General features: G+C 46.4%; 1 protein-coding gene and 1 pseudogene across 1 annotated transcript; one reads left to right on the top strand and one right to left on the bottom strand.

The window, feature by feature from the left end:
• The first annotated feature begins 3,986 nt into the window (after positions 1–3,986).
• On the top strand, positions 3,987–15,936 carry Haus4 (HAUS augmin like complex subunit 4). Its single transcript, XM_027390642.2, has 10 exons — positions 3,987–4,153; positions 5,548–5,621; positions 7,626–7,768; positions 7,856–7,987; positions 8,819–8,953; positions 11,913–12,009; positions 12,316–12,461; positions 12,562–12,692; positions 14,156–14,224; positions 14,349–15,936. The coding sequence occupies exons 2-10, from the start codon at positions 5,567–5,569 to the stop codon at positions 14,524–14,526; spliced, it is 1,086 nt and encodes a 361-aa protein (XP_027246443.1). The 5' UTR covers positions 3,987–4,153; positions 5,548–5,566; the 3' UTR covers positions 14,527–15,936.
• A 115-nt stretch (positions 15,937–16,051) lies between these two features.
• On the bottom strand, positions 16,052–16,565 carry LOC103159541 (annotated as a pseudogene).
• Positions 16,566–21,427: the final 4,862 nt, after the last annotated feature.

The following is a 21,427-nucleotide window of genomic DNA, read 5'->3' as shown; positions in this document are numbered from 1 at the left end:
CCAGGCTGTCCTTGAACTCATAGAGATCTGCCTGCGTCTGCCTCCAAAGTTCTGGGATTAGTGCACCACCACCGCCTTAGAATCAGCCTATAGTATTTTTAAATTTATGCACATGTGTATACACACACGTGTGTAGATGATCACACGTTGTTGGATCTCCTGGAACTGGAGTTACAGGTGATTGTGAGCTGTCCAAAGTGGGTGCTCAGAACCGAACTTAGGTGTTCTGAAAGGACAGCAGGTATTCTTAACTGCTGAGCCATCTCTCCAGCCTTATTTATTTATTGGCAAGGTTCTAACTATGTAGCCCAGACTGGTCTGGAACTCATTATGTAGATCAGACTGACCTTGAACTCAGAGATCCTCTGGTCTCTGCCTCCTCAGTACTGGGATTAAAGATTCTTATCAGTATGCCCACTATTTTTATTGTATTTTTATTTTTAAGTTTGGTTATTTACTTGGGTGAATAATCAATGTGAATGCAGGAGGGTCAGGAGCTCAAGCCTAGCGTTGGGCTACATTTGAATTTTTGGTTGTTAGCCTAGCCTTTATTGGCTGAGCCATCTCTCCAGCCCTTGGGCTACATTTGTAAGTTTAAGGCTAGACCTGTCTCAGAAAAAAATAAAATCCATGACGTATGTATGCATGTATGGATGTATATGTATGTATGTATGTATGATATTGGAGATTGAGTCCAGGATGCTACACTTTCATAGAAAGTTTTCTTATCACTTGGCAGCATCCCCAGGCCCTCTTTTGTTTACCTTTGAGACATGATCTCACTGAAGATGCCCAGGCTGTCTGCACGTTTGGGATCCTTCCTGCTTCAGCCTCCTGAGAGCTGGGAATGGTGGTGTGAGCTGCAGTGTTAGACAATGAGCAGTTTTGTCGGGTGTGCAGTAGCTGACTTGTGGTAGTGAACAGTTACAGCAAAGCTCTTTAAATATTTTGTGCCAAAATATCTCAATGAGGCTATGTTCTTAAAAAGAAAAAAAAAAACATTGGGAAAAGGTGGTGGCAGGAAGCATGGTGTGGAGGTGTGGTTTTTGCTCAAGGACACTGATGGTCTGATTTGAACATGGTTTTTGCAATCCTTTGCTAAGTTTCTATTTTTGTTTATTTTGTTTTGTTGAGACAGGGTTTCTCTGTGTAGCCTTCACTGTCCTGGAACTCACTATGTAGACCATGTTGGCAAGTTCACTTGTCTCTACTTCCCTAGTGATTAAAGATTAAAGAGATTAAAGTCTCTGTCACCATGTGGCCTTTTCTTTGCTGCATTTCTGACTGCTAGGATGCTGCTCTGCAGAGTCTAAAGGGTTAACTCTCTAGTCTCAACGAGAGCTCACCTATGAACCCCTGCTCATACACTTTCAGATGGCCCAGTGTTCTGGCACCTCCAGTGCAGCCATACTCCTGTCTCTGCCTCAATTTGCTGGACTCTTTCATTCACTCTAAATGTTTTCAATTTTTCTTCTCTTTTCAGACCCAGTGAAAATAAGATTTATTTCACAGTCTTTCCTATCTATTTCTTCAGAGAAATGTCCATCCGCTCTTGAAGTTTCTCTGGTATTTATAATCTAAACTGCCCTTTTGACACCTATTTACTGCCTTGGATTATTTCCTTCTCATGTGTATCTTCTCAATAGCCTGTGAATTTCCTCAGGGTAGGAATTAGGTCACATTTATCTTTGTGTCTCAGAAGGCACTTAATAAAACACTTTCATAGTCTTTCAGTGGACGCACTTTCTTAGCCATTATCTCATTTGATCATGACATCAATGCTAAGAGATTGGAGTAACTAGAAATATGCTGTTCCCTCCTTTTGACAGGAAGGAGAGCTGTAGCCCAAGGTCTCACAGCTTGAAAGGAACAAAGACCAGAGATATAATTGCCTTTGGAGGTCTATTCAATGCAAGGCTTCCACCACTATCTTCTCCATCCTTCTGGAAGGCAGGCTTCTGTACCTTTGCCTCTCAGGGCCTTGTGTGTTTTAGAGCCACTTAGCCAAACCTTGTAGTTCGGTATTTGAGAACTTGAAGACTTGGGAGATAAAATTCCAGTAGATCTCTGATCAGCTGAAACTCTGCAAAGCACGCTTGCTATTTTGTTCTGATCACTGTTTGTGTGTAGGCCTGGAATTTAATGAGGCTGCATTGCAGAACTGAGGAAGCATAAACAATTTTTAAAAGCCTTGGAAAATGACAGCACTCTAGCATTAATACAAAACATGGCAGGCAGCTGACGCTCTGACCAAGGACATAAAATCTTTCCCTATCGGATCATTCCTCTGTGTATACTAGTGGAAGTCTACTTGTTCCATTTTTTTTTTTTTTTTGACAGGATCACTCTATGTAACCTTGGCTGGAACTTTCTATGTAGACCAGGCTGTCCTCAGACTAAGAGATCCACCTGCCTCTGCCTTGCAAGTGCTGGGATTAAAGGTGTCAGCCACTATGAACAGCCCTAGCCTGTTCTAAAGGAAGAAGTGAACAGCTCCATCTCTTAGCACGCACACATTGCCCCACTCTGTTTGTTCTCTTTTGCAAAACATCTAATAATTGGACTAGAGAGAGAACTCAACCATTGCTCTTCTAGAAAACCTGGCTTTGATTCTCAGCACCAACATGGTGGCAAATGTAACCAGTTCCAGGGGATCCCAGAGCACCAAGCCTGCAAGTGGTACACAGATAACACATGCAGGCAAAACACCCACCCGTATAAATAACAGTAAAGTAAGTAAAACTTTAATAACCTGGAAGCAGCTTATGTAATATAAAACTTTCATTCATGGTGTGGGGGGGCAACTTCAATATGGTGCTCAGGCTGGGCCTTGAACTCCAGATCTTCCTGACTCAGCCTCGGGAGTAGGTGGAATGAAGGACAAGTCGTACCACCTGGTCAAGACAAACATTTTATTTTCTACCTAATTTACTTCCTGATTGGGTTCCCTCAGTTTTGCAAAACCAGTGTAGGCAGGAGTAGGGGTTGGATGAAGTATGAGAAATAAAGGGGAGGGCAGGGTTATTAACTTGGCCGAATGGGTAAAGGAGCTGCCAAGCCTACGACTTGAGTTCCACACCCCAGAACCTACATCTTGGAAGAACTGACTCCCACAGCATCTTCTGACCTCCACAGCGTACGTAAAAATGTAAAAGGTGGGGCTGGAGAGATGGCTCAGAGGTTAAGAGCAACTGGCTGCTCTTCCAGAGGACCTGAGTTCAATTCCCAGCAACCACATGGTGGCTCACAACCATCCGTTATGAGATCTGGTGCCCTCTTCTGGTGTGCAGATATACATGGAAGCAGAATAAATAAAATATTTATATAAAAGGTGATTTAAAAAAATTAACGGAGAGCAGAGGAGGCTGCATTAAGACACTCAATAGGCAGGAGATGGTTCAGTGGTTAAGAGCAGACCTGAGTTCAAGCACCAGAGCAGCTCACAACAGCCTGTAACATAGGCTCAAGGAACTCTGACTCCCTCTTCTGACCTCTGTGGACACTGCACGCGTGACGCATGCGCATCATATATATATATATATATATATATATATATATATATATATATCCGTGTTACAGTAGTGTGAGATTTTAATCAGCACTCGGGAGGCAGAGGCAGGCGGATCTCTTGAGTTCTAGGCCAGCCTGGTCTACAGAGCCAGTCCCAGGACAGGGACAGGCAGGTCTACACAGAGAAACCCTGCCTTTAAAAACCCAAATAAATAAATAAATAAATAAATAAATAAATCTAAAACAACAAAACACATTCAAGAGGACGCCGGCAAAGGTGCGATTTCAGAGGCAGGCCTAAGCTTCCGGGCCGGCCGGGCCGCTACCTCTAACTATTCGCTTCCTTCCGTGCCTTAGCCCTCCCCTCCCTTAAACCGCTGAAGTCCCGACTTCCAGGCGGTTGAGCCGAGCGCGCGCTCCCGGGGCGGGGCCTCCGTTCCCGCCCAGCGCGGCCCCGCCCCGCCCCGCCCCGCCCGCGGCCCGGCCGATTTGAGACCGGTGCTGCCTAAGCTGGCGGGAGCGTCCATCCCCGGCAGTCCCCGGCCTCCGCGCTCCGGCGGCGAGCTGTGCAGGTTTGCTCTCGACGTCCGCGAGCTCGCGCGGAGGCCGCGCTCGCCCTTAGGACTCCTTGGCGGCCCAGACGGTAGGTCGGCGCCGGAGAGCGCGCTCTGCATCTTGATTATCTCGGGCCTTGTAAGGGTCACCTCCTATGAAAACACCTGGAAAATCAATCTGCGTCCAGTGCAGCGTGCGGGGACGCCTGGAGGGCTGGGCACCCCCGCGTGGGGCACCCCGGCTGCCGCCGCCGGGTGGGGTGCAGCCTGAGGTCATGTCCTGAGGCCACTGAAGGCGGATGGCTCCGCTGAGGACCCCTGGCCGGTAGAAACCCTCATGGCTGTGTGCCAAACTGCCCCGCAAAACTTCGTTTGCAGGCGTAACTCAACAATAAACTGAATTGGTAAAGCTGAACTTAACTAAATAGCTTTTGTTGACAAGTCGATTGTTATTAATTCTTAATGTTTCATCCAAGGTGAGAATCGTTATCGCGGTTTTGCAGGTGGAAGAGAGTTGGCACCAGAAAAGCTTTTCCCTTAGACTCACACAGAAACATGGGGTGGCAGAGCCACAAATTAAGGCCTAGCGTCGCACCTCCTCAGCTGCGTCCACGTTACAAAACAAACGGCTAGTTGCTTTCATGTGACTCATAAAAGGATCGAATAAACCAATATTCTGTGGACCTGAAGCGTTAAGCCCTAATAAGCTTCAGGGTCAGCTCAGCCACCTTTTGAAGGAAAGGGAGGAGTAAAAACCGGGAAAGAATGGGCAGGCAATGTTTGTGTTCCTGTTCAGTTTCTCACTGCCCTGTTGATGATGTTCCTTTCAAAACACCCAGAGCTGCTGTCTCCCCTTACCTACCTCTGCAGTCTGCAGTACACTGTGGTGTCCTTTCCTCCAGGTGCACTTTACTAGCGTTGTTATGGGAAAAGCTGTTGTTCAATTGTCTGTCACTCCTGCCCCCAGACGAACAACTCTTCGTGAGAGAGGACAGGACTAGAAAACCAGTGAGATGCTCCATAGCTGAACTGTCACTGGGGGAAAGGCACACTTGGACCCCCCATCCCCCACTATACTAGGAACATGAGTGCCACAGTTTGTAAACCCCCGGCCATGGTAGTAGTAGGGGGCAGCCTTCCTTAGGCCTTAGTGGACTGGGTTGGGGTGGGGCCGGGTGGTTCTCTTTAGAAAAAAGAGCCATCTTTTGGACAGCTTGGGAGACATGTTGGAATGTAAGGTATTCTGGCACTTGTAGTTTGCCCATAAAATGCTAAAGAGTTCGGGACCCCTGATGTCTGACATAACACTTGTCTATTTGAGCATGATGGGAGGCGGAGGTATTTGAAGAGAATCAGAAGGTCAAGGCTTGTGTCAGTGGCACAGAGTTTGAGACCAGCCTGGGCTTTTGAGACCGCCTGAGATGGCGTCACCTGTGCCAGGGGTTTGTTCATCTTGCAGTTTTCTTCCATTGGCTCCATACAGATATTACCAAGAAAACCAGATGGCATCTGGAGATTTCTGCGCACCTGGAGAAGGGGTAGAGATACTACAGCAAGGTAAGGGTCGATGTCTGCGGAAGGCCTGGTGGCTTTTCCAGGGGTCTGTCTGGGATCCCTCCTGGGATGAAAAGGGCTCACCTCCGTTAGTGGGAAAGAGGAATCCGGAGTTCCTGGAGGACTCTGCTTGAAAAGCAGGTTGGGCCAACTGTTCATGCGGATTCAGTGTCCACTTGTGCAAAGATGCTGCCTGCCATGCTGTATTGGCAATCTGTTGCCAAGATAAAGGTGGCTGGCCTGCCCTTTAACGGCTTCTTTCCTACCTGTGTTTTCATGTTTCTCTTGTAGCCCAGGCTGGCCTTGAATTTCTGATTCTCCTGCCCCTACCTCACAGTTCAGAGATTAAGTGTGCACTGCCACACCCAAGTTCATACCCAAAAATGAAAATAAAAGATTTCTCATTCTCTGAGATGATTTTGACTATAATAATCCAAAGAGTAAACATCTTCGTGTTTGGTAGGTAACGGTACAAGACCTCTTGAGGAAGCCCCTGGGAGAGAGATGGAAAAGAAGGGGCCTTGAGCAGATGGGGTAACTGGAGGACACTGACCTGTGGGGGTTCTCCCATGCCTGTGCTGACTTGTGCCCACATGGGTTACTCAGCTCCGCTTATAAGGACAGAGTTTTAAATGGTCAGTTAGTTTCTTCTACCTTTGCTCACAAGTGAAGGCTCATCCACAGTTGGAATTTGCCATGCCTGTTTCCCTCTCTTCCTCAAGAACTCTAATGATTCTGGCCAGGCTTGGTGTTGCATGCCTGTAATCCCAGCATTTAGGTGGATGAGGCAGGAGGATCACAAATTCAGAGCCAGCCTGGGGCTTACATAGAAAATTAAAAAAAAAAAAAAAAAAAAAAAAAAAAAAAAGAAATTCTAGTAACTTTGATTGAATGAAGTATTTTAGTTACTGGTGATTCATACCAAAAGGGGGTGTCTCCTCCCCTTCCCTGCCTCTCTCCCTGCCTCCTTCCCTCCCTCCTTTGGCACTGGGAGGCAAACCAAGTCCGCAGCAAGCACTTGCTCTACCTTCTACTCCTTGCATTCCATTTACCAAGGCCTTCCTTATCTTCGGAATGTGGCTCTAGCTGATGGGAGAACCCTTGCTTAACATGTTCAAACCCCTGGCAACACACACCCTACTTTGTTAGACATTCATCTATAAAGTAGATAGATACTTGCTAATTTGAGTATCTTTTCCGGTTTATTTGTAATTTGTATTTTGAGGCAGGTTCTCACAGTGTAACAGGCACCTCTGGAAATCACACAGTCCAAGCTGGCCTCCTGATTCTTCTCCTGCCTGGATCTCTCTGATGCTGAGATTCCAAGTGTGGGCTACCACTATCCACATATTTGCTGTTTGTATTTATTTATTTATTTATTTGTGTGAGCACCGAAGTGTGGCGATCAGCGACACTTTTCAGAAGTTCATGCTGGAGAGATGACTCAGCTGCTCTTCCAGAGGTCCTGAGTTCAATTCCCAGCAACCACATGGTGGCTCACAACCATCTATAATGAGATCTGGTGCCCTCTTCTGGCATGTAGGCAGAACACTGTATACATAATAAATAAATAAATCTAAAAAAAAGAAAGAAAGAAAAGAAAACTAAACGTCACCATTACAATTCTTAAGAAAAAGAAGAGGTTCATGCTCTCATTCCTCCATGTGGTTTCTGGGGAGTGGACTCAGGTCAGCAGGCTTGGTGACAAGTACCGGTCCAGTTGAGCCATCTAGACAGCAACTATCTGTTTTGACACTATCTCACTGTGTTCTCAGGCTGATTCTAGACTCTTGGGTTTAAAGGGCCCTCCTACCTTAGTTTCCTGAGTAGGGGCTACAGGTGTATGCCATTGCCCCTGGCTTTATTTTTCCATTTAAATTGCATTATATTTAGAGATTTTTCCTACTCAAAACCAGGGTTGTCTCTTTTTGTTTGTTTCAGAAGTGAGTGATGTTATGCCCAATTATATAAAGCAAGGAGTCCATGTGTTTGTTGTCATTTTTTAAGTGTGTGACAAGCAGTTTCCTCCTTGTGCCCTGACTGAAGAGGACCTGATCCAGAACCCGCATTTCAGCAAGCTGTTGCTTAGTCTCTCACAGCATCTGGATGAAAGTGGCTTAAGCCTCACCCTGGCAAAAGAGCAGGCTCAGGTAAGGCCCTGGGAGAAGGGGTGGCAGGAGGAAGGTAAAGTCCTTGAGAGAGAAGAGTCTCAGACAGGGGTTTTGTTTTGTTTTGAGGCATGGAATGAAGTTCGGCTGCATAAGACAGCATGGCTGAGGTACGAAATCTTACAGAGAGTCATCCAAGAGCTGCTTGTGGACTACTATGTGAAGGCACAAGACACAAATCTAACATCGGAAGACAAAAAGGTACAGCCAAAGAAATGGCATAGTGTTGGTTACATTGATAAGAACTATCAGGGTAGCCAGCTGTGGCCGCACGTGACTGTTACCCAGGGCTATGGAAGGAGCTGCAGTGTGGGAATGTGAGGTTAGCCTGGGCAACACAGTGAGACCCTGCAGGGAGGGAGAACAGATGGCAGACACAGGGAGAGGGAGAGGGAGGGAAACCAGTAATCAGTTCCCTCAAGTGGTGACTTGCTTGAGAGCTTTGACAATGTGTGAGAAGAGGTAAAAGAGGTGGGGATGAAGTTCTTTTTGTTTCGTTCTATTGAGACAGGGTGTAACCCTCCCTGTGTAGCCCTGGCTGGCCTGGAACTGGCCATGTAGACCAGGCTAGCCTCAAACTCAGAGAGATCTGCCTGCCTTTGTCTCCTGAGTACTGAGATTAAAGGCCAAGTCAAAAGTTGTTTTCTTTTGTTTGTTTTTTTTTTTTTTTTTTGAGACAGGGTTTCTCTGTGTATCCCTGACTGTAGTAGAACTCACTCTGTAGACCAGGCTAGCCTCAAACTCGTATAGATAGGCCTGGATCCTGAGTGTTAGGATTTTTTGTTTTTGTTTTTTGAGACAGGGTTTCTCTGTATTGCTTTGGAGGCTGTTCTGGAACTAGCTCTTGTAGACCAGGCTGGTCTCAAACTCACAGGGATCCACCTGCCTCTGCCTCCGGAGTGCTAGGACTAAAGGCATGCACCACCACTGCCCGGCTTGAGTGTTAGAATTAAGAGTATGAGCCACCACTGCCCACCTGAGTCAAAAGTTTTATAGTCCTCTTGTGTGTGTGTGTGTGCTTTTTATTCTCAGTTTCATGAGACCCTTGAACAGCGGCTACTTGTAACTGAACTGACACAACTTTCAAGTCCTGGCCAGGAGATGGAGATGCCCTCACTGCTAGGACTTAAGAAGGCCGACCTTCTGGAGCTGATGCCACCTTCACAGGTTGGAAGCATATACAGGATCGAGTTCTTGTATTGCAGTTGTCTGTCTGTCTCTCCATCTTTCTACAGGATCTCATGTATTTATCTCAGGTTGGCCTTGAACTTTGGAGCCTCCTGGTTACACCTCCCAAGTGCTGGGCCTACAGGCGTGCACACCATGCTTGATTTATGAGGTACTGGGCATCAGACCCAAGGCCTCTTGTGTGCTATGCAAACACTGAGCTACATCCCCAGCTAAAATTTTTTTTCTTTTTTTTTCATTTTACTATTATTGTTTTATGTTTTGCCTAATTGTGTATGCACCATGTATATGGAGTGCACATGGGGTCCAGAGAGGGCATCAGGTCCCCTGGAACTGGAGTTAGAAGGTTGAGTCACCATGTGGGTGCTGGGACTTGAACCTGTATCCTCTGGAAGAGCAGCTAGTGCTCTTAATTGCTGGGCCATCTCTCCAGCCCCTAAAATTTTCTTTTTAACTTTTACTGTTTTCCTTTCGTTTCTTTTTTTGAGACAGGGTTTCTCTGTGTAGCCTTGGCTGTCTTAGAACTCACTCTGTAGACCAGGCTGGCTTTGAACTCAGAGATCCACTCTGCCTCCCAAATTCTGGGATTACAGGCATGCGCCACCATTACCCAGCTTTACTGTTTTTTAAAAATTACACACATCATGTGGTCAGACTCAAGAAAAACATTACACACAAGAATGAAAGACCTGAAATACTATGTCTCGAAATGCATTTTGTTTTTGTTTGAAACTAGAACATTTGTGTTATGATTGGATGCACAGGTGCTCCATCACTGCCCTCGTGGGTTTAGCTGGTGTTCCCAGAGTCTGTGACAGACAATTTTAGATGCCCCATTCGCCCAACCCTGGTCGTGTTTCTCAGTCTTGGTGCTCCAGTCACTCGTTTGCTGCTTGGCAGGGCAGCCCAGTTTGCACCAGGCTGTTTTCTGAAGGTGGCGGGCCGCAGAGCCACTGTGGCTACACAGTGTGCATCTTACTGAGATACTTCTCAATACAAAGTCCCCATTGTCATCTTGCTGTGTCACTCAACAGAGACTGAAGAGTGAAATGCAGTGTTATAAACAATTCAGGTTGGTGATGACATACTCCTTGCTCATTCTCTCGAGTTTGAAATATGTGCGTGTTTTGCCTACATGTATGTCTGTGTACCACATGCCTGAGGAGGCTAGAAAAGGGTGTTGCTTTCTCTAGGGCACATTGGCTGACCCGAGCCTGCCGCTACCTCAATTCTGAGGCTGAGGACCAGGAGAGCCTTGGAATCCCACCGCTGCCTCTGCTGCTGCCTCAGCCGCTTCCATGTTTTTAACTAAGCTTCTGTCAGGTGCTGGGGTGAAAACCTGCTAGCACAGAGAGGCAGCTGGCTGACCTTCCTCCTCTGCAGTCATCTCAATGGCTGCACCTTCTAAAACAAAAACTCACTCACCCAGATGCCCCTCCCCTCTACTTCCTGTGTGTCTCGCCAACCTCCCGACTTCCCCTCCCTCTCTATGGTTTTTTCAGTCAACTGATTGCTTGCTCTGCCTTTAACCTATGGTTGATTTTATTTAAATAACGCAACCTCAGGGTTCATAGTGTCCAGATATTCTGCAACACCCTGGAACTGGTGTTATAGCTGTTGTAAGCTGGGAAACAAACCTGGAGAGCAGCCAGAGCTCTCAACCTCTGAGACATCTCTTCCCCCTTTTTAAAACATTTGTGGAAGACAAGGCTTAACTTTGTAGTTGTGGGTGAACTCTCTATGGAGATCATGCTGGCCTAGAACCCACAGGGCTTCACCTGCTGCTGCCTTCTGATTGAATACTGTAAATAAAGGCATACTCTACCCTGTCTGGCCTGTAGGATGTCACTCTGTAGGCCACACTGGCCTCAAACTCATGACCAGAAGTTCATCATCCTTGGCTACTTAGTGAGTTAAGGCCTGCTTGGGCCACATGAGACTGTCTTTAAAACAAAAGGACTCAAATCAACAGATGTAATTCAAGAGTAGAGGCTGAGGCTAGGGAGGTTGTCACTCAAGCTCCAGGGGTTCTGACAGCCACTTCTGGACCCTGTGGGCACTTACACTCACATGTGTACATTCCCACACACAGACGTAAACATGTAAATAAATAAATCTATAAATAGAAATCCTAACACTTGGGAGGCAGATGCAGATAGATCTCTATGAGTTCAAGTCCAACCTGCTCTGTATAGTTAGTTCCAGGCCAGCCGGAGACATGAAACATGGTGCGTGCCACCCTGTCTCAGAAACAAAATGAGTAGAGGCTTATAATCCCAGTGTTTGGGCTGGAGCAGAGGGTTGTGAATTCAAAACCGCCCTGGGTCTATGTAACAAGTCTGTCTATCCCAGAAAACAAACAACAAAGCCAGGTGTGGTGGTGCAAGCCGTTAGTCCCAGCCCTTGGAAAGCAGAGACAGGCAGATCTCTGAATTTGAGGCCAGCCTGCTCTACGGAGTGCCAGGACAGCCAGGGCTCTGTAGATAGACCCCGTTCTCAGAGAACCAAAACCAAACAAACCCAACAACAAAAAGGAGACATAATAAAAAACAAATAAATAAAATGATACCCCTAGTAGCACTCCGAACATTGTCTCGGCACTGGAAGTGTGATAGCTTTGTTGTATCAGCTTGAACCACTCCCAGGGATGGGGAGATAGCTCAGTGGTGGAGCCCATGCCTAGCATACCCAGGGTCCTGTGTTCCATCCCCAGTGTTAAAGAACAGACAGATAGGAGTCCATTGTGTGGATATAGCACAATTTGCTTGCTTAGTGTTAGGATTTATGTTTTGAGACTGGGTCTCATGTGGTCTCTGGCCTTGGTCCTCCAAATGCTGCCATTCCAGGTGCTCTTTGGTTATTTGTGAGGCTGTCTGTGCCCTCAAGTGGTTGTCATTGGAGAGGTCTTCCTGGTGTCAAGGGTCTATGTGCTCTCTAGGACTTTGTGTGGATGAGAGCTCGGCTCCAGCTGGAGGTGGAGGAGCAGCTCAAGAGGAAGTGCTTCACTCTGCTGTGCTACCATGACCCCAGTTCAGGTGAGAGCCACCTATCCTCCCATGTGGCCTTCTGGCTCCTTGTCTAGTCTGCTTTACAGTTTGATGTGGGTTTGAGACAGATCTTTTTTGTTGTTTTTGGTTTTCGAGACAGGGGTTCTCTCTGTAACAGCCCTGGCTGTCCTGGAACTCAGCTCTGGACCAGGCTGGCCTCGGAACTCACAGAGATCCACCTGCCTCTGTCTCCTGAGTGCTGGGATTAAAGGCATGGGCCACCACCGACTGCCTGAAAAAGGCCGTTGTAGGGTGGTATCCATTGGGGTTTCCTGTCCTCCTGTCTCTGCCCAGACACTGACGGGGAAACGCTGAAAGCTGCAAAGGTGTGGAGACTATCGGAGGTCTTGGTGCGAGAGAAGCAGCAGTGTCTGGAGGCCAAGGGCCAGCACAAGGAGCAGCTGGTGCTGCTGGAGAAGAGGAGAGCCACCTACTTCCAGGTCCGGTGGGCAGTGCCTTCCCTCTTTATTTGACCCCAGGACCCCTTCAGGTAAGCCAAGGCTTTCTCAAGGCTCGCTTGTCCTTCCTCCCCGGGTTCAGGTGCTCCTCCGCTGCCTCACCTTGCTGCAAAGACTTCTTCAGGAACACCGGCTGAAGACTCAGTCTGAGCTGGACCGCATCAATGCCCAGTACCTGGAAATCAAGTGCAGTGCTATGATCCTCAAGATGAGGTGAGCTGTGGGCCGGCTGGGTCTGAGGGCTCTGTCTCACCTGCCACTGCTCCTCCGCAGCCAGCACCAGTGGGTCCCAGGTGTCACATGGCAGTGTAATTACTCAAAAGCTTTCAACACTCAAGTGTTTATTTTAGAGCCTTCTGAAATAGGTGCTGTGCTGTGAGGCCAGTTGCTTGGGGGCTCATAGTGTCTGTCTCATCTCTGTATCTTGACTGTGGTTTTCTACTGTGGTTTGTTTTTGTGTTGTTGTTGTTTGTGTTTGTTTTGAGATAGAGTCTCACTGTGTAATCCTGGCTAACTGGCTGTCCTGGAACTCACTAAGTAGGGCCAGGCTGACTTTGAACCCAGAATATCCACCTGCTTCTGCCTATTGAATGCTGGGTTAAAGGTGTGTACCACCACAACAGAGTTAGCTGTTCTTTCTTAAAAATTCTGTTTCTTTCTTTTATGTGTATGATTGCTAGGATTGTATGAATGGACCTCTGGTGGCCACAGAGGTTGTTGGATTCCCTGGAAATGGAGTTACAGGCAGTTGTGAGTTGCTATGTAGGTGCTGGGAATTGAATCTAGATCTTCTAGAAGAGAGCAAATGCTTTTAATCACTGACACTGAGCCATCTTTCCACCTCCCATCTTCTTGGCCATTCTTTTTTTTTTTTTTTTTTTTCCGAGACAGGGTTTCCCTGTGTAACTTGGGAGGCTGTCCTGGAACTAGCTCTTGTAGACCAGGCTGGATTCAAACTCACAGAGATCCGCCTGCCTCTGCCTCCCAAGTGCTGGGACTAAAGGCATGTGTACCACCACCCGGCTTTTCTTGGCCATTCTTAACTGTACTTTAAAAAAAAGGTGTATGAGACTCCTGAATGTGTCTTAACTGTACCTTTTTTTTTTTTTTTTTTTTTTTTAAGATTTATTTATTATGTGTGCTGCCTGCCAGAAGAGGGCACCAGATCTCATTACAGATGGTTTTGAGCCACCATGTGGTTGCTGGGAATTGAACTCGGGACCTCTGGAAAAGCAGCCAGTGCTCTTAACCTCTGAGACATCTCTCCAGCCCCCTCTTAGCTGTACTTTAAGAGTGTGTGTGTATGTGTGAGAGTGTGTAAGAAGGGTGTGTGTGTGTGTGTGTGTGTGTGATGGGTGGATGTGTGTGTGGATGTGTGTGTGGATGTGTGTGTGAGTGTGTGAGAAGGGTGTGTGTGTGTGTGTGTGTGTGTGTGTGTGTGTGTGATGCGTGAAGGGTGAATGTGTACATACATGCACCACAGTGCATGTGCAGGTCAGAGGACAACTTTGTGGATCCAGTTTTCATCTTTCACCTTTCCGTGGGTTCCAGGGATTGAACTCAGATTGTTAGGCTAGTGCAGCAAGCCCTTTAATCCACTGAGCCATCTTGCTGGCCTCTAAACTGTTTTTTGGTTTGGGATCTTCCCTGTAACATGTCTTTCTTCCCTCTGTCAGGATGGAGGAGCTGAAGATTTTGTCTGACACGTACAGTGCTGAGAAAGTGGAAGTACACCGTCTCATTAGGTAAGATCCCCAAGAGCTGGACACAGCTGTTCATGGCGTTCCTGTTGACATGTTTCTATACTTGTCTGTTTTCTGAGGACTTACATCATGTCTTCTGTTGAACTTTCTATGTTGGGGCTCTTAGGGACCGTTTGGAGGGAGCCATTCGCCTACAAGAGCAGGACATGGAGAAGTCAAGACTGGTCCTGAAAAACTATGAGGTCCTTGGAGAAGACTTTGAGAACCTAGTGAAGGAATACACCCAGCTCAAACTGGCAGCTGAGAACAAGCGTTGGGCTCTCCAGGAGTTTAGCAAGGCCTAGCCACTAAGTTGAGTGTGGGCAGAGCCAGGAAGCATGGATTCTATATGGCTACCTTCTCTCCCTGCTCAACAGACTACCTCCACTGTAAGGGATATGGGTACATGTGTTTAAAACACTGCAGTGATGATGACAGCCTCCTGGTTTCCTTGTTTACAATGACTGGTTCTTGTCTGGAAAATGTAGCTATCAGATTTATAATATTTCATGCATATCTGCTTGCATCAGCCCTGTGTAATATTTTCTGAATAAAGTAGTAATATTATGTCTTAGGATTTTAGTCATTTTCCTTGGGCAATGATGAAAAAAGAACACTGAAGTGTGTTTGAGTAAGAATGGCCCCCATGGGCCAATATATTTGAGTGTTTAGTCACCAGGGAGTGAACTCTGATAGGATTAGAAGGATTAGGAGGTGTGGCCTTGGAGGAAGTTGTCACAGGGGGTTGGCTTGAAGCTTTAAAGCCCATGCCAGGTCCAGGTTCTTTCTCTGCTTGTGGATCAGGACATGTCTCTCAGCTACTGCTCTAGCACCATGCTTGCCACCATGATGTTAGTGGACCAACCCCCAATTAAATGCTTTCTTTTATAAGAGTTACTGTGGTTGTGGTGGCTTCACAGCAATAGGACAGTGATCAGGACAGTAGGTAAGGCAGAAAAACTCAGTTGTTCCAAAGATAGACCTGAACTTCAGTGCTCTCCAAATAATGGAAGGTAAATGTGCCAGACGGCCCTGGAGTCCTAGAGGCTCCATCCAGGAGAGAGAAAGTGGATTAAATCTGGACCTGTCTACACTCTCCAGAGGAGCTGCAGGTGCTCAGGAAGATTGGAAACTATTTTGTCACTGTGGCTGGCAGTGGGGCAGTTACAATGAAGCAGCCAGATGCAAATGTTGGCTCTGCATGAAGCCATTTCTGTCCCAAACTAATTGGAGAAAGTTTTATCCATAGAAAAATTAAAGCTAGCTGGTTGGTGGTGGTGTACACCTTTAATTCCAGCTCTTGGGAGACAGAGGCAGGTGGATCTCTGTGAGTTCAAGACCAGCCTGGTCTACAGTGAGTTCCAGGACAGCCAAGCCACACACACACACACACACACACACACACACACACACACACACACACACCTGTCTCAAAACAAAACAAAAAAACTATTCTTATTTTCTTACGTTTATGCCTGTTTTGCCTGCATATGTGTTTGTGTATCATGTACATACCTGATGCTGGCAGAGGCCAGAAGTCTGTCTGATCCCCTGAAACTGGACTTATAGACAGCTGTGAGTTGCCATATGGGTGCTGGAAATTGAACCCAGGTCCTCTGGAAGAACAGCCAGTGTTCTTCCACTGAGGCATCTCTTCAGCCCCCTTTTTCCCTTTGCTGTCTCTTTAATAAACAATAAACACCTTTATTATGTGAGCTGTGAATGATGGTTTATTTGCCTTTCTGATCAGGTAGATCCCCAGGTCCTTGCCTTCTAGCACATAGCCCTCTGCTCTGCCACACTGGCCTGGTCTTGAGGCTATACCGGCAAGAAGCCCACCCTACTGGAACTGCTCCTCCAGAAGACTGCTGATTTTGGCGGTCTTTTTCCTCTCATCATATTTCTTTTGAATTTTTTGACCGTTTTTTGTTTAATATTTCTTCCTCCTCGGGAGTCAGCTTGGCCCCCTTCTCGAGGCCCAGGGGCAGTGCATAGTGGGACTCGCACCAGGCCGGTACGGTGTGCTGTCGATGAGCACAATGCAGTTCTTCACCAGGGCCTTGGTGCGGACCAGCTCGTCATTGGATGAATTGTAGACAACGTTAATGATCCTTGTTTTGCAAGTACAGCACTCAGAGCCCCAGGAAAAATTTCCTGCGTCCAGTCTTAGGGCACGGTACTTCTTATTGCCTCCTCGAACTCGGACTGCGTGTATACGACGAGGGCCAATCTTAGTGTTGGCAGCAGGCCGTCCCAGCTCACACTTCCGCTTCTCGTGGTAGGGCTTTCTCTTACCCCCGGTCTTGCGGCGCTTGTGCCAGTTGTCCAGAGAGATGCCCATCGCTCGGCGCTAGCTGGAAAGACCTCCCCCTTCTCTTAAAGATTAAGATACAAATATATACATTTTCCCGGAAACATTTTACAGAAGTTACAGATTCCAGAAGGCAACTATTCAAAATTAGGACATCCCTCTGTATAACTAATAAAATTGTTATTCATAAAAGTTAATAATTCCATAACGACTATTATCCAGGTCATCAAATTTCTCCAACTTAATTTCCTGATCTCAGGTCCAATAAAATCTTAATGTCTTGCACTTGGATGTTAGGTTTCATTAATTTCTTTTTCTTTTTTGAAATACTGTTCTGTTGCCAAGGCTTGCTTCAAATTTATGGTCCTCCTGCCTCAGGCTCCTAGATCTGGGGCTGCGTGCATGTGCTTACCTCCTCCCATTTGTTCATATGTTTATTTGATGGAATAGGGCTTACCATGCAGGGCAGGCCAACCTTCAGTTCATAGCCTCTGCTGTGTGCTGGAATTACAGGTGTGTACTTCCCTGATTAACTTTTTTTCCTTCCTCCTTCTCCTCCCCACTGGGGAATGAACTCAAGAGTCTTGTGCATGCTACGCAGGCGCCCTACCACCAAGCTTTGGGGCCACATCTGTGGCCAGTGCCTGTGGAGGCCAGAAGAGGGTGTCAGATGCCGTGGAACTGGAATTACAGATGGATGTGAGCAGCCTTGTGAGTGCTGGGAACAGAACCCTGGGGCCCCTGGAAGAACAGCAAGTGCTCTTAGCTTCTGAGACACCCCCCTAGCCCTGCTTCCTTCCTTCCTTCCTTCCTTTCTTCCTTCCTTCCTTCCTCCCTCCCTCCATCCCTCCCTCCCTCCCTCCTCTCTCTCTCTCTCTCTCTCTCTCTCTCTGTCTCATTATGTGGTCAGGCTGGCCTTGAATTTACAGCAATCCTAACTCTGCTTCTTTTTGTTTTTTGAGACGGCATCTCACTATGCAGCTCTGGCTGACCTGGAACTCACTATGTAGACCAGGCTGGCCTTGAACTCACAGAGATCCTCCTACTTTTACCTCCTTCTTGTAGGATCAAAGGTGTGTGCCACCATGCCCAGCTGGGTTTCTCTAATGTATGAAAGCATTTTCTTGAGGCTACCATGGTGGTAAAAAACTTTAATTCCAGCTTTAGGAGGCAGAGGCTGGTGGATTGTTGTGAGTTCCATGCCAGTTAGAGCTACACAGTGAGACCCAAAATACTGTCTTAAAAAGAAAGAAAGAAAGAAAGAAAGAAAGAAAGAAAGAAAGAAAGAAAGAGGCACAACACACTTTGTTGGGCTAGAAAGATGGGCATCCTCTTCCAGAGGACTGGAATTTCCTAACTCTAGCTCCAGGGATCCAATACTCTTTTCTGACCTCTTAGGGCGTGTTCAGACACTCACACAAGAACACAAACATATAAATAAAAAATAATAGTAAATCTTCAAAACCAAGAAAACCCAAAACACACTTTCTCTTGTAGTTAGTAGCACCTGGAAACAAACTTCAAAAATCACACGATAGTTCTTCCTGCTATGTGTGACAGCATGAAGCTTCCTTACTTAATTAGATGTTATCCCAAATCGAACTAGATTTTAGTACTGGAAATAATAAGGATGGTAACTTCAAAAAAGAAATGGGCATGCTAGAGAGATGCCTCAGCGGGTGGGTGAGAGAGATTCCCAGCATCCACACTGGGAAACCCACAGCTACCTCTAACTCCAGCTGCAGGGGATCTGATGCCCTCTTCTTGCCTCCATGAGCACACAAATACACGAGGCATACACTTAAACACACACACACACACACACACACACACACACACACACACACACACACAAATAAAAAAGAAAATAATCTTGGAGAAAAAACTGGGGTGTAGGGGTGCAGGCAGGAGGACTTTGAGTTTGAGACCAACCTGGAGTGTTCAAGATGAGCCTGAGCTACGACGTACTGAGATTACTTCAGAAATATATAATACTCAGCAGCCCAACATTGGCAGACACACAGCAGCTTTCCATTGTGAAGCAATACAGAGAGTTGATAAATGTGACTGAGAACCAAGCGCTGTGAGTCGGGCCATGGAAAGCAGAGCCTCGAGAGGAAGGCAGATTTGGTTTGGGCTTTGTTGAGATAGGATTTTGGCAAAAGCAACTAAGAAAAAGGAGTGGGAGGTCAAAAAAGAGGAGTGGGCAGGCTTTCACTTAGTATGGCCAAAATTTGAGAAAGACATCCTATAACTTCACTTGAGGCTTTGGAGTACTGGTCTTTGAGAAAAGTATCCAAGGCAGTGTGGTTTCCTTCCTGTTGCCAAGGGCATGAAGATGAACAGCAAACTGTTTCTTGTGTTTCAGAAATCTCACAGAAAATCAAGCATTTGCCTGAAATGGTTTTGTTAAGCTAGTTTAAATTTTCTTCAGAGAGAGAGAGAGAGAGAGAGAGAGAGAGAGAGAGCGCAAACAAATGTGGATGTTGGTTCCTTCCTTCCACCATATGGACCTGACTGAGGCTCTTCACAGGCTGTCAGCCTTCATTGTGAGGGTCTTTACTTGCTGAGCCATCTTGCCTATCCTGGCAAACTTTTTTTTTTACCCTCTTCTGGGGAGGTCAGTTGGTAGAATGTTCTTGCCTAGCATGAGTAAGGCCCTGGACTCAACCCCAGCACTGTATAAACTGGGTGTGGTGGTACTATGGAGAGCCCAGTAGAAAAGTGCTTGCCTCAAAATTGTGAATACCAGATTTTGGTTCCTGTGAACCCACATAAGGCCAATGTGGTAGCTCATGTCTGTCATCCTGTTGCATAGATATTCACCTGTGAGCTGTGGCTCACACCTTTAATCCCAGGCATCCTCAGGAGGCAGAGGCAGGCAGAACTTTGTGAGTTCCAAGACAACCTGGTCAACATAGTTCCAGGACTCCAAGACATAATGATAATGTGTCTCTAGAGACAAAACAAAAACAAAGAAAGAACAAAATTCAAGATTATCCTTGGCTACATAGCAAGTTCTGCTTAAAAAGAAAAGGCATGTGGTGAAAAAAACCTCACAAGTGGGCTGGAGAGATGGGTCAGAGGTTAAGAGCACTGACTGACTGCTCTTCCAAGGTCCTGAGTTCAATTCCCAGCAACCACATGGTGGCTCACAACCATCTATAATGAGATCTGGTGCCCTCTTCTGGTGTGCAGATATACATGGAAGCAGAATGTTGCATGCATAATAAAATAAATAAAATCTTTAAACAAAACAAAACAAAACAAACAACAAAAAACCCTCACAAGTATATACACTAGGAAAGATGGAGCCATACCTGCCTCCACAGCATTCCTTACACCTATTACACCCTTCTCACTGGAATAACCCAAGTGATTGGTACATTTAGTGCCATACTTTGCTGCACACATGCATAACTACTATCTAAAACCAAGTGTGATTGCTTTATAATTCAACCATTCCTGTCATGATAGATGTTTAGACTGCTTCCAGTTCACCCTGTTATGAAATGTTTCCGTGAATATCATTTCATATGTATCCTGCCCAATTGCCTTGCTTTGTTCTTTTAAAAATACTTATTTTATCTGGGTGGTGGTGGTGGTGGCGGCCGCCGGGCGCATGCCTTTAATCCCAGCACTTAGGAGGCAGAAGCAGGTGGATCTCTGTGAGTTCAAGGCCAGGCTGGCCTACAGAGTGTGTGCCAGTACAGACAGGGCTACACAGAGAAACCCTGTCTCACAAAAACAAACTTTTTAAAGATTTATTTATTTTATTTTACATGTTTTGTTTGCATGTATGCCTGTAGAATACATGTGTGCCTGGTACCCAGGGAGGTCAAAAGAGGATGTTGCCAGGTGTTGGTGGTGCATGCCTTTAATCCTAGCACTCGGGAGGCAGAGGCAGGTGGATCTCTGTGAGTTCGAGGCCAGCCTGGTCTCCAGAGCGAGTGCCAGGATAGGCTCCAAAGCTACACAGAGAAACCCTGTCTCGAAAAACCAAAAAAAAAAAAAAAAAAAAAAAAAAAAGGATATCAATCTCAGGGTACTGGAGTTACAGGTGACATTGAGCTGCCTGACATGGTACTGGGAACTGAACTTGGGTCCTCTAGAAGAGCTGCCCGTGCTTTTAACTGCTGAATCATTTCTCTAGCTCCAAATCCAGATTTTTGATTTGGGGGCTGTAAATTTGAATTCACAGGTTTGCACAGCAAGTGGTCTTACTGGCTGGGTTATCTCCCCAGCTCCTGCCTTTTCTTTTGAGGGTATTATAAATTAATATGTTCCTTTATTATATGGAAAAATAATTACCAAGTGTATGAATATGATGGGGGTGGTAGTGTTTGTGTTTGAGACAGGATCTCACAGTGTAGCTTTAGCTGGCTCGGAATTTGCTATGTAGACTCCCTGAGATTTTCCTGCCTCCCCGATGCTGGGATTAAAGGTGCGTGCTACCATGCCAGACATGAATTCAGTTTTGTAGGAAAAACAAAACAAAACAAAAAAACCTTTCAGAAAATCAGAGGAACAAAAGGCGTGCCTACTCCCGAAGGAAATACTGCTTTGTTTTCTCTGTCCTTCCATGCTTTGCCCTGTGGTGCTGCGGTGGAAAAACAGAAAGGGCCTTGGCAGGCTACAGTTTTGTGTCTTTGCACCTTCCTAGCTACAGTCTCCCCACACCGCTGAGAAAGCATGTTCTGTTTCCCCTCTGTTATTCGGTGGTCCTAGCTCCCTTTACTCGCCTCCTGCCTGTCAAGTGAAGGAAATAACCTCCAGAAAGTGAAGTAAGATCACACTAGTAAGAAACACACAGGGCCTCCTGGATACATAAAAAAATAGGTGTTCTCAAGGAAGGTTGAATTCGAAGCCTAGCCCTGCAGGATTCCCAGCCACCA

The sequence above is a fragment of the Cricetulus griseus genome, assembly GCF_003668045.3.
Source record: "Cricetulus griseus strain 17A/GY chromosome 1 unlocalized genomic scaffold, alternate assembly CriGri-PICRH-1.0 chr1_1, whole genome shotgun sequence".
In the NCBI taxonomy this organism is placed as follows: Eukaryota; Metazoa; Chordata; class Mammalia; order Rodentia; family Cricetidae; genus Cricetulus; species Cricetulus griseus.
The sequence above is the reverse complement of the archived record's forward strand: the minus strand, read 5'-3'. Positions and strand labels throughout refer to the sequence as shown.